Source organism: Pseudochaenichthys georgianus, chromosome 17 (assembly GCF_902827115.2).
Source record: "Pseudochaenichthys georgianus chromosome 17, fPseGeo1.2, whole genome shotgun sequence".
Lineage (NCBI taxonomy): Eukaryota > Metazoa > Chordata > Actinopteri > Perciformes > Channichthyidae > Pseudochaenichthys > Pseudochaenichthys georgianus.
Window position 1 is genome coordinate 87,315 of NC_047519.1, and position 13,585 is coordinate 100,899.

Sequence of the window (13,585 nt, forward strand, 5' to 3'; positions counted from 1 at the left end):
CATAATGTATTCGTTAATGATTAGGACTTTCTTATCCCCTGTAAAACACCAAAGGCTTACATGCTTGCCTTTATTCATTCGATGGTCCTTATATGTAAACAAAGATGAATGAACGCATCATAGTTGTATGACCTTTCAATTGGATCATGCAGATGTGTTTGATGTATATGTACATATTATTAAGGAAAAGGTCTTGTATGTTTGGAATTTGGGTGAATTCATGGACATAATGGGGTCAACCGTAAGAAACGTACTTTGTAATCTTAGTAGAAATAATAAATAAAGCGGAGTGAGCCCTCTTGCTTCGCTAAATACTCTCTGACCCGCGGCTAACCAATCACATCTCGCATGTCCATGTTTTGGAGGAAGTGCGACCAGTGAGAGCTAGCTAGTTAGTTAGCTGCTTTCTAATTCCAAGTTAAAAACGTACTTACAAGTTAAAGTTATTTTAACGTTGGTGCTAATGTTAGTTTGTAATAGTTCGGTCGCTGTAGGGCTTCTCAAATGAGACACGTGCTAAGCTAGCGTATGTCAACATCACAGGGCAGGTTGTGCTGCTAAAGGAGTTCGTGCTGAGGTACTTCTATATGTATTCTATACGTCCACTTGTTCTATCTACGTTAATGTGTTATTGAATACTCCAATAAGTCATAGTAATACAAAAATACCTCTTGAATGTATTGTAGTTTAGTGATATGGAATACAAATACTCGTGTTATTGCCTGCAACTGTAAGAAGTCACATAACAAGTTAATATGTTGATCTCCAGCTGGTTCATTATGAAGACCAACAAATCATATAAGCTTGTGCTGCACAAGAAAGGCTTCGGTGGCAGTGGTAAGCAGTCACTTCCAATTCATCCTTTCAAAATAAATGATTCTCTTGTGAAACATGTGATTTATATCAAATTGTTTTACAAATGAACTTTTCCTTTGCACAGATGATGAGTTGGTTGTCAACCCGAAGGTGTTCCCTCAAGTCAGTCTGAGGGATATCATTGAGATCGCACACCCTACGGATGAGTACAGGTGAGGCGGCACAATGAGAGGACTGCTGTGGAATGTTCCTCTTCACATTGTTACACTTCTGACTTTATAATCTGGTCATGTCTCTTTTGTATTCCCAGTCCTCTTCTGCTTCAGGTGAAGAGCCTAAAAGAGGACCTCCAGAAAGGTACATGCATTATGATCAAACGTTTGAATGTATAAATGTTTGCTATATCTCAAAAATAAAAGGAGTCTAGATCGAATACTTTGATATTATTGAATTACGTATTTTTTCAAGCAGAAATGCATAACATAACCCAGATCCTGTTTCTAAATAAAAAATAGATATACATTTCTTCCTTTTTCTTTGTATATGTAAACCTAATCAGCAGTACATCTGATTCTGAAGCTGCACAGATGAAATAGTGATAACATTATAGTAATAACAAGTCATTTCTTAAACTTGATTTATTGTGTTCCTATCCAGAGACCATCAGTGTGGATCAGACTGTAGCACAAGCCTTCAAGCTGCGTGCTTACCAGGATGTCATTGTTAACATTGTGGACCCAAAGGTATGCTCACTGCGACCTCTCTGCGTCTCCACACTCTGTCGGCGAATAGAATCTCTCATCGTTTCGCTTTTCCCGGCAGGATGTAACACTGGACCTGGTGGAGCTGACCTTCAAGGACCAGTACATCGGCAGAGGAGACATGTGGAGGCTGAAGAAGAGTCTGGTGGGACATGAGAAGGATCACATCTGGATACAATGTGAAAAGGAAAAGCTATGTGAGGGTTTAACATGTATCCTTTGGATTCCAGGTGAGCACAGGGGCTTATGTGACGCAGAAAGTGGAGTTTGCTGGAATCAGGTACTGATAATTAATTGTATTCTCTACACTCTATTTACAATAAAGGCATGCAGGGTGACATTACATTAAAAGTAAAAGAACATTTACATACCTCTTTATTTTGCTTTTCATTGATTTGGTATTGTATTTTCTTTTCACTCTCAAAATGTGTGTATATATTAGTTTATTTATTTATAGTGTCGTGGACAGTCCCCATCGATGAACTGTCACAAAAACAGTAAATGGTGCAGCTTTAGCCGACATGGCTAATTTCCAGCTGTTGTCCCCGGATACCAGATGGTAATAGACACCCTTAAAATTACAATATATCAACAGCATTAGTTATAAGAAAATATATAAAATAAAATAAAAAGGAGGAAAGACAAGTATATACCGGTGTGAGGATAAAAGAGAACAATAAACAACACACGTTACTACATACAGTACATCACAATCACATCACAGAGACGAGGGGCAACATGCATGATCACAACATGCAACACAGACTAGTGTGTGCCGGTGGAGTTCTCAGTGAGCCGTGTTTCTAAGTGAGCTGTGAAGGTGGGATGTGTACGTGTGTCCTTGATTTGAGTGGGTCGAGAGTTCCAGTTTTGTATTGCTGTGACCGAGAATGATGACTGACCAAAAGTACACTTCCTGAATGGGACTGAGAGGTCGCCACGTGTGGAGCTTCTAGTGGTCAGTGGTATATGTGTATGTGCTGTATATATGTGTATGTATACATAGCATTTAGTTTATCTATGTGTATGTATATACTGTACAGACACACATGGAATCCCACGTCCTAAGTTTGCAGTTAAAATGCCTTAATATTTGGGTCCCTGACCAGAAACGTTGAACCGAATGACTAACGGGCGGGCTTTTTTCTTTATATGCTTTCTGCCCTCCCGCTTCTTCTAATCATGTTTTCCATTGTCTGTTTTATTAATTATCTGTATTAATATTGCATTGAATTAGTAGAAGGGCAATAACACACGGTTGTGTTTTGTTTGATTTGATCTGTCCCTTGCTTTGTTTTCTTTATATGCAATGGTGATGATGAGTGCATAATGTGTCTGTCACTACATGCACGCTCATGCTGTTCTCATCTGGCAGAGCCCAGGCCAGTGAGCTGTGGGTGAAGGGAGAGAAAGTGACCTGTGGGTACATCAGTGAAGACACTCGGGTAAGAGCACTTTGAAAACAGATATTTACCAACAGCACAACAATACTTGAAGTAATCCCAATCTAAATGTAACACGATAAGTAAGGAAATGTGTGTTTGGTCAATTATTTCTTTGTTTGAACAACTTCTACCATTGGAAAGCCAGTATAATTACCTTTGACATGGTGCCACATGTGTGAGAAACATGCATCAGTGGGATGAGCAGCAGAGCTGAGAATGTGGGTTGCGGCAATGACCATTTGACAAATCAGGCGCTTCCATTCAAAATGAGAGCTAACTATTGGTGTCATTTCTTTAGCCACGGCAAAGGCCAACTCTAACCTGGAGCACACCGGAAGGCTTGCTCTTAGCCCGCGGAGTGCTGGGCACTGTGTTATCAAACAGTCAATTGCATGTTTTCACCAATTGTAATTCACAGCCAGCACTGATCAAACGGTCTGATGGTCCAGTGGATGCACGATCCGCTGTGGACAGAAACACATGTAGAAACACCGGCTTACGCCTGGTGGAGAGGATAAAGACAATAAATACACACAAATAGTCATTCAAATGTTCACATTAGTCACATCAAATAGACAGGTTAGAGTTAGAAACACAAGAGGTAATAATGTAATAATGATACATAATTATATGGTCAAGCAATATTTCACTTGTTTGCACCACAACTTATGGTGCTATTGAACACATTATGAGAGTGTTGGCAGAAATACGTTGGCTTGAAATGCATGTTTCCTTTGACCGCAGGTACACCACAAACGTTTTGCTGACTTACTGATTGAAGGATCATATGTTACAACACATAGAAACTGACTTCCTTAAGCTTTAGAGCTGTTGAATATTCACTGCAGTGTTTATTTATTTGAGTCATCACTCACTTCTCTTGAATGTCCTGATCTTGTGACCCAGGTGGTGTTCCGCTCCACGTCTGCCATGGTGTACATCTTCATCCAGATGAGCTGTGAGATGTGGGACTTTGACATCTATGGTGAGTTGAGCCTCTCACATTGTGTAAGCAGGTTTGATCTGTTTATGTGTATTCATCAGTGATATGAATGTCCTGCTCTCAGGTGATCTGTACTTTGAGAAGGCTGTAAACGGCTTCCTGTCGGACCTTTTTGCCAAGTGGAAGGTTTGTAATTTCTTTCCTTTTTTTCTCATTTGTTGTAACATGTTCTTTCAAATATGAAACGACAGCAGTGTTTTGATGTTAACACAGGAGAAGAACTGCAGTCATGAGGTGACAGTGGTACTTTTCTCACGTACATTCTTCAACGCCAAGACTGTTGGTGAGTGTTTCCTATGTTGTTACCAGAGGTAGAAGAAGTATTCAGATCCTTTACTTCAGTAATGGTATAAATACTTTGGCTTGAAAATACTCTATTATTACTAAAAGTCCTGATTTTCTAAATATCAGTTGAAGTGCAGAATTATGATCGACCAAATATACTTAAAGTATCAGAAGCACCCATTATGCACAGTGGGTCTTTTCAAAGTATTATATTTTTAGGAATATTATATTGTCTTGTTCATTGCTTACAAATACATGTAAGATCATTTAAATGTGTCAATTTGAGGCAATTTAAATTTGAGGCAATTTTGGATACTTATAAATATCATATATAAAGGTTAATGTGTATTTATGTAGTGGAGTGAAAGTTTAATGAAGCATATAATAGAAATACTCAAGTAAAGTACCATTATGACAAAATAAAACAAAACTTAAGTCCCATGTCATGCTTTTCCGGTTCTCACCCGTCCCCTCGTGTTATGAAGGTTGTTCTGCATGTAGACGGTCTGCAGAGTCACAAACCCTCAAAGTACACCTTGAAGCGAGTAAAACTCTAACACAGAAAAGACCTGTCTATGCTGCCCCAGAACCAAGCCCCCAGGAAGTGCGCCGGACTCAGATGGAAATATTCGTGGTGGCCAAACGGCGGTACTGCACATCCGTTTGGTTGCCAGGCCCGGAAACACTTTTTCCCATTGACTTACATGGGGAAAGAGTGGTCTGTAACTCGTGGGATAATTTTTTTTAAACTAAATAAACAACCCAGTATGAACACTTGTATAGCCCTTATTAAAAACATTCGTTCCTCAAGTTGTAAAAATGTGCTAATAACGTTATTCTGAGAGTTATTTCCCTCTGCATTATGAACGCGCATCTAACCCACGGGACCGCGCTGCCCGGCACGTTCATGTTACGTGTTCAGCACTACATGAGTTTCTCTTTACCCATGGATGCACACTAACAACGGACCCATATCGCCTTACTGCCAGCTGTAATAATGGATATATTGCACATGTTTGCTGTAATTCATCATTTGTAAAATATTATACTACATGGGCTGTATGATGTAAATCTTGTACCGTAAATGTTGTATTAAATAAAGTTAATATTACCGACGTAGATTAACATTCCTGTAGCTTCTTATATATATATATAAGAAGCTACAGGAATGTTCATTTAGCATGAAATAATTATTGCACTGTATTATTGCACTGTATATATATATATATATATATATATATACAGTGCAATAATTCTTTCATGCTAAATGGAGCTCTGTTGGATATCACTAGATCCTGTTACAGCATAATAGAAGTACATAACGATTGATGTGTACATTAGCATAATTACTAGCTAGCCGCTAGCTGCTAACTGCATAATAACAAGCCATTACCATGCTGTCATGAGCGCACGGTGCTGTTACGTGTACGCAAATTGACGTGCTTGATGTGAACGAGCATTTTGGTTAAAGTTGCGCATGCGCTATGAGCGCACATACGGGTACTTCTCAGGCATGCCGGGTAATCTGTGACGTTTTACTCTCTCAAAAGTTGGGCCATTTTATCATCATGCGCTAATGAGCAACTCTCATAGGAATGAATGTGGCCCCGCCTCCCACGCTGTATCCAGTTCTTATTATACATCCATGATGTTGCCCCAGAACGCCTCGACATTTCTCTTTTCCCATTTTTTTCTTCCGGGAACCAAGTGACGTGACGACGACCCAATGGAGCCATTGGTGCAAATGGACCAATCCGTGGAGCTCCTCACATATGAAGGTAGATATGGTGCAAAATGCGAGAGCGTGAAAACCTGATGTGAGCACTTGCAGAAAAAAAATCTGTGCTTGTGTGCATACATTTACACTTGTATAAAATATCCACGTAACTGTGAACCAAATGTACACTTGAATAAAATATCCACGTAACTGTGAACCAGATTTACACTTGTAAAAAATATCCACGTAACTGTGAACCAAATTTGAAGTCACAGAAGAAAAAAAAAAGTTGTGTAGCTTGTAGAAAAAAAATGAACTTAGAGATGAAATGTTCACTTGCAGAAAAATACACATTTTTAAAATATATTTTCCATTAAACTGCAACTTTATTTATTACAACCTCTCAAATCAGTCATTACAACTTGACGAATCTGCTCTGTGGCAGTATAAATCGACGAATCTGCGGTCTTGACTTTTGCTACACTTCTTGCGATAAATGTGTCGCAAAAGTAATTTTCACCTGTAGATGTGGGGGGAGGGAGGGGGGTTGGAGCGAAGGGGCGGAGCTATCAGAACAACGAGGCTTGGGTCAGTCACAGTCACAGTCAGGTCGAACCGGATGACAGCGCGGCTACTGTTCGTGTCGCTACCAGTCCGCTGACATGGCGCGTCAATCAACGGTAAGTTTCGCCCATTACTTGCCCAGTATTACTTTGAATATTATTATTGTGATTGAGGATTAAATCCGCATTGAAGACCACCGTTTTATATCGTGCAGTTTAGCGGCAAAATAATGTCAGTCAGCCAGCTAACGCTAGCTCTGTTGAGTTTATGCTAGCTAAACAAGTAGTGGTTGTAGTCTATACAGCAGTAATTCATATATTATAGCCTACTGCTTTGGCACTAACGGTTGATAACCGTTTATGAAAATAAAACCAATTGAACTGTACTGAAATAATGACAAGTTTTATAATTGTCTTGGGCTCCTGCTGTGTTTTTAGAGCCTTTGTAAATTATCCATGCTATTTTCTATTTAGCTAACGTCGAAGTAGTGTATGTGAAATCAACCTCACAATAAGATGTGTGTATATTACAATTATTAATGTCATATTTCAAGATGATTACTTAGATATTACAATATGGTTGGTTGAGCTGGAGTTCATTATTGAGCTTACACGTTAACGTCACAGTCATCTGAAGAACGAACCCAAACCTTGTTGTTTTTATTAATTGTATTACAAATTGATATCAAATAAACAGTAAGCATTGGTAACACAACTTCCAAAGTTACAGTAAAATAAAAAGGACCCTGACTCGGACAATACACAATCCAACATGTTCAACAGAAGAGAATCAGTTATATTGTTTGTACACATGGTACTTTACATAATATCTGTTTGTTTAAGCTTAAGGTGTCCAGGAGTGGAGTGCACCAGATGGGCGTAAAAAAGTAGGGCTTAACTCTAACGTCGGGCTTAGCTACGTCCGACGTAGTGATTCGAATTTACACCGAGTGCACCAAGCCTGACTAGTCTCGGGCGTAGCTGCGCCTGGTCTTAAGATGCGCGTCCACGTGAATACACGCATAACAGTAATTGTTGCCAAGCAACGCCATTTTACAGACTCAGAGGACCGCAGAGAAGAGGGAATTCCCACACCCACAGCATCAGCGATGACTCAAGGGGAATCCCAAATGGCCACACCCCGAAAGAGAAAGAGGGATTTGTCAGAGCAACAGCGGGAACTGACGGAGAAAGAAATCGGTGCTGGAGGGCCAATGGAACTTGTCTTATAGCCCGACATGCAGTTGTGCGATGAACATTAATCATGTCTCCCACAGTATTTTTGAAAGGCCCCGTTCGCGTAGAATCTGAGCGCAATCAGCACCTGCAAGGTTGGGGAGAGCGCAGCGTTTCGATCTGATCCGTGCTGGAGTTGAGGGGAGATCTCCTCGATTAAATCAAAAAAGGCTTGTCTGCCGAAACCTATATCAGTTCACTGTCTGAATAGATGTCCAGTGGGTTTGTTCGATCACGGACGACTCTTTCTCTTCTTAATGCCCTTTCATTGTTAAACATGTAAACAAGACGCCCTGCCATCGTTAATATCCTTCTTGCCTGTTTTACGTTACTATGGATACTAGTCTGTCTTTCCGATTTACGCCTGCTCCATACTAGGCGTAAAAGTTACACCCGGGCGCAACGCATACAGGGCTTAAGTCTAAGTGGTGCACTAGTCATAACTTTAGTTTGGTCTTAACCTTCGGTTCTACGTCGGACGTAGAGTTACGCCCAGCTTATGCCCAGCTGGTGCACTCCACTCCAGGTGATGCAGACAGGCTGGACCAGAGAGTGAGAGACAGAACTGGACTCCTCACAGCAGTGAACTTCAGCTCAGGTACTAAGACTCTTTTTTTCATACTGTACAAAGAATCAAGAAAGATATTGGTTTAAATGAATGAAGTATTGACTTGAATACACTGATATACATTCCATTAAACAATACTAAATACTAGATCACCTACACATCAGTTCAGTTGAGGATTTTTTCCATGCAAAAAGTCACATTTAGATGTTAACAAGCAATATCACGTTGTCAGCTTTCTAATTTAATGTATTGAAGGCAAAGATATAACACAGTGAGAACTGCTACTATTTATCTCTCAATATTGTCTGTAAAAAATGTGGTAAAAGTTATTCTTTCAGTGAGACAACAGAGCAAGCTTCTACAGTTGCACTACGTTTTGATAACAGTTAAATATTATTTTGATAATAACATATATTTCAATGTTGATGAATTTCATACTGTTCATTCATAATCTGATTACAATTAAAAAAATAATTATATCAACAGCCCCTAAACACACAAACACACCTCTTTCATAAATAACACACTTGTTCTGCAATAATGTTTTATGTTTCCTGTCATTTTTGTTAGGAAAGGACATGCCGAAAGACACAACATCTTCTCCTTCTCTGAGGGTCAAGAAGAACATCCAAGAGGAACATTAAAAGCTGATGTTATGAGATTTTAAGACCAGTACAGGACATTCACTAAGCAACTACTTGTATTGTGAAAACAAAGATCTGCACACCGAATATTTTTGTAGTCTATCAGGACCATCATTTGTTTGTGACGCTGCTTGCACCTCAGAGAAGGGGTGGTTATAGTCAGGCTTATAAAGTGTGGCGAAAAACAGTCAGCTGATCGAATGCACCTATTTCCACATCTACACTCCATCAGCTGATTATTTCTATTTGCCTCACTTTATGAGCTTCACATCACCTGTGCCTTGCACCGCAGAGTTTACAACGTCACAAATAAATGGGGCCAATCTTCAGTCAGATGTGAATGTGTAATCTACCATTTTCAGTAAGAGTAATGGACAAAAGGAGTGCATACAAATACAAATACAATTTATTGAAATGTGAACCAAAAGTTAATCAAATGTTTTAAATAAAAAGCACATATGGACAGAAGGTGTAAACCTATTAAATGTATAAGTAAACACATTTAGTGAAATAAAGTGACAGACTAGGCCTGTGCAGTTGGTATCAGCTGTGCCCAGCATGGGCTCCTCCATCAGGCCTGGTCCTCCTCGCTGAGGAAAGACCCTCAGTCCTCTCCAAACCAACAGACTGGACGTCCATCACAGAGGTTTCTCCCTGAAGTCTCTGCAGCCCTCTGGACACCACGCTGTCTCAATCCGTCCACACTGAATATGAGAGGGGGGAAATGAAAATAATAAATGCTTTAGACAATAAGAAACATAAAGTTGACGGTTGAGTTGCTCAGTTTTTTTAGATTGTCAATACTATTACTGTATAACTAATATCTCAGGTTAAGAGGCACCTTCAAATAAAGATTGGTCTTTAAATACATGTTGTCTTTTGAATTGTTTGTCTAAAGTCAAGGATCTAGAACTGGTACTTAGTTTTAATGATACAGTCTGGTTATTATGCTGTTTGGAGGAGGCATCACAGGTAAGAGCACTAACTAGCTGTACACATGTAACATATGTACCTTAGCTTGACTTAAATGTATTAAACGTATAGTTCAGTGATGGCAAAATATAAATAACTAATGTAGGTGCCATAACACTACTTAGCTCAAGTTCATTATTTGTATTATCATTATTATTTACGTCACCTTTATTTTCTTGTTGAGCACTTCCGGTAATTGTCACATGGGTGTGGTTTGGTTATATAAGTCACCTGGTTGATGTCGAGTGCACATGACAGAGGGTGAGCTTGTGCTGTCATTTTTTCTGTTGACCGTTTTTGTCCATAGTTACTATGTTTTGATTTTGTTTATTAAATATCCTTACAACTATATTGTTTCAACATGGACTTTCTTTTCGAAAACGCGTCACAGTTTAAAGCCAAGTTTAGCCTCTCGGCGACTCAAATGTAACTGGGTATTGAGCCGCCACATTAAGTCAACAGAAAAAACGCCGGTGATTCCCATCAGAGACCGAACTGGACGGACCGGCTGACTTCCTAAGCTTACGGATCGCTTGGATGCTTCGGATAACGGACTTAACATAGCCTACCTTTGGAACCTTTTCCCTGATCGATATGGATTGGAGTAGCCACGAGGACTCACTTATGGACACTCATTGACTGCAGCGCACAACAAGCTAAAAGCGGTAGGCACGATCATTTCCTTTCTTGTGTATTTTTTGCTGGACACAGTTTGGGAAGCGTGACCGTTTGTCCATTGGGGACTTTGGCTTTTGTTGTGTGTGTTTATTATGCCGTGAGCGGCGGAAGTTTTGTTATGTGTTGTGCTGTGAGCGGCGGTTGTGCGTGCTTGTTATGCCATGAGCGGCGTAAGTTTTCGAATTGTTTGTTTTGCTGTGGCGGCCGGGCCCCGCTGGTTTAAGTTTCATACCAGTGAACACTGTCGTGTTACTTGAAATGCTAAGGCACCACACATATTGCATCAAATATGAGTGACACAAACGGTGAAATGGGAAAAAGGGCTGTCAAGCTTACTAGTAAAGCCTTGGCTTACAAAATTGAACAACTACAAAAAGAATGTCAGTCAAACGTGCAGAAGATTAAAGGACGCACACAGGAAATCAAACATCTAATGAAAAATGATGAAAATGCAACGGATGTTAGACTCAAACTGGACAAATTAATTCATCAATATGAAAATGCAAAAACAGCACATGAATCAGTTATTATGTTGCTTTCCGAAGACGTCCTGGAAATACAAAATAACTGGTTTCAACAAATAACAAAACATAACAATGATTTTATGGAGGATGTACAACAATGGCTCTTGGAAACAGGGAGGAGGCCCTTTCTGCAAACGGGTCACGTGACTGTCAATGAACCAATCGCTGCAAACACAGATATTCCTCTCATTCTACCAGACAAGGCACCCGCCGATGTAAAGGAGCAATTCGAGCACACCGAGGCTCAGCAGGACGTTCTCTTTCCCCCGTCAAACATGAAGGCTACATCAAGCACACAAGATGATATACAACCTGGTGACAGCATATCAAACATTGGTAGCAGAAAAAGCAGCCAAAGCTCAAGATCAAAAGTTTCCAGCACCGCATCTGCACACATAAAAGCTGAGGCCGAAGTGGCAGCCATGAAAGTACTCCAAAAACTCCTAAAGGACAAACATGTCCTGGAAGCACAGGAACAGGAATTGAGGAGGCAAAAGGAGGAATTGAGGAGGCAAAAGGAGCAAATGGAATTAGAAGGAAACATTGCTGCCACCATTGCAAAAATGAAAGTGTTAGCAGCCCCCAGGGGATCAGCTAATTGTTCTATATCATCCAATGGCATGCAGTCATATTTTGAAACGGGACAAAGGGAAATACAGTTTGTACCATTAAAACAACCAATCATAACCACCACAGACAGAGCTGTCACTAACATTGATACAGCTCCCCTAACACCCAATGCAGGCATCAGGAATCTAGATGAACATTTACATGTAGCATCTCCAGATCCAGTAACTGCCACAAGCAACAGTGACAAGTGCAATATATTTTCAGTCATGGAAAAACAAAATGAAATAACCGCTTTATTAATCCAGCAACAGTGTCTATCATCCATGCCCAAGAAAGACATTCCAGTGTTTAATGGTGACCCACTTCAGTACCAAACATTTGGGAGATCTTTTGAATTTAATATTGAAAACAAAAACAATAACCCCAGAGACTGCCTCTACTATCTGGAGCAATATACAACAGGACTGCCCAGAGACCTTGTACGGAGTTGCCAACATATGGCATCAGACAGTGGATTCAGTAAGGCCAAACAGTTACTGCAACAGAACTTTGGCAATGAACATAAAATTGCTACAGCATACATGGAAAGGGCTCTTTCATGGCCATTAATAAGGGCTGAGGACACAAGGGCTCTACAGGCATACACGGTCTACCTTAGAGGATGTTGCAATGCGATGGAAGATGTAAACTACATGTTTGAGCTCAACATTCCAGCAAACATGCTAGCCATTTTAAAGAAACTTCCATATAGGCTGAGGGATTTATGGAGAACTGTAGCATGTGACATCCAGGAAAAACAACACCAAAGAGCTGCCTTCAAGGATATTGTGGAATTCCTTGAAAGGCAAGTAAAAATTGCTACAGATCCCATATTTGGGGACATTAAAGACCCCCCTCCCGTAAGCAAAGACATAAGAAGGCCACAGCCTCATCCAAGAGGAAGCATCTTTGCAACCAATGTGAAAGTTACAGAAAACAAATATGACAGAAGCACTGTAGAGAAAGGGATTTTGTCTGCTGTGAAAAACTGCTTGTATTGTAGATGTGAACATGCTCTGGAGATGTGTCCACATTTAGAAAGGAGGACACATCATGAAAAAATCACATTTCTTAAAGAAAATGGTCTTTGTTTTGGCTGCCTGTGTAAAGGACACATAAGTAGAGACTGCAAGAAACGAATGAGGTGCAACATATGCAATCTAAATCATCCCAGAATGTTGCACATCTACCAACAAAGGAAGGAAATGGAAAATGAGCAGGAGGAAATGGAAGAAGCATCTGCAAACACTGCTGACGCCTCAATTCAGACAGGTGGCCTTACTGGGGCCGGTGAAGATGGGTGCAAACTCTGCATAGTACCAGTCCAAGTTAAAGCTAAAAAGGGAAACACAACAGTGCATACCTATGCATTTCTTGACCCAGGCAGCACTGCATCGTTTTGCACATTAGGGCTTATGAACAAACTTAACCTCCAAGGAAGAAGGTCAAACATTCTGCTGAGAACTATGGGTCAAAGGAAGGTAATTGAAACCAGCATTGTGTCAGGCCTAGAGGTTGCTGGACTGGATAACAGCGACTTTTGTGATCTACCCGGCACATACACTCAGAAGACTATGCCCGTTCACAAAGGAAACATTCCACGTCAAAACGACATCAATCAATGGTTGCATTTGAGGGATGTTTATCTCCCTGAAATTGATGCTGAAATTGAGTTGCTGATTGGGTCAGATGTTCCAAAAGCCCTTGAACCAATTGAGGTAATCAGGAGTGTGGGGGATGGACCTTACGCCGTAAAAACCATGC

General features: G+C 40.3%; 1 protein-coding gene across 6 annotated transcripts in view; it reads left to right on the forward strand.

The window, feature by feature from the left end:
- The first annotated feature begins 353 nt into the window (after positions 1-353).
- Positions 354-13,585, forward strand: part of depdc5 (DEP domain containing 5, GATOR1 subcomplex subunit) — a 74,265-nt gene continuing 61,033 nt past the window's right edge. For 5 of the 6 annotated variants that reach the window (XM_034103696.1, XM_034103699.1, XM_034103700.1 and 2 more), the window contains exons 1-11: positions 354-577; positions 770-837; positions 941-1,028; positions 1,127-1,173; positions 1,474-1,559; positions 1,639-1,722; positions 1,808-1,857; positions 2,953-3,022; positions 3,929-4,007; positions 4,090-4,151; positions 4,239-4,308. In XM_034103696.1, the coding sequence (XP_033959587.1) occupies positions 780-837; positions 941-1,028; positions 1,127-1,173; positions 1,474-1,559; positions 1,639-1,722; positions 1,808-1,857; positions 2,953-3,022; positions 3,929-4,007; positions 4,090-4,151; positions 4,239-4,308 (694 nt within the window). In that variant the 5' untranslated portion in view covers positions 354-577; positions 770-779. Of the gene's footprint in view, positions 578-769; positions 838-940; positions 1,029-1,126; positions 1,174-1,473; positions 1,560-1,638; positions 1,723-1,807; positions 1,858-2,952; positions 3,023-3,928; positions 4,008-4,089; positions 4,152-4,238; positions 4,309-6,018; positions 6,089-13,585 lie in introns of those variants that run through there. The other variant, XM_034103701.2, reaches the window with a different exon arrangement.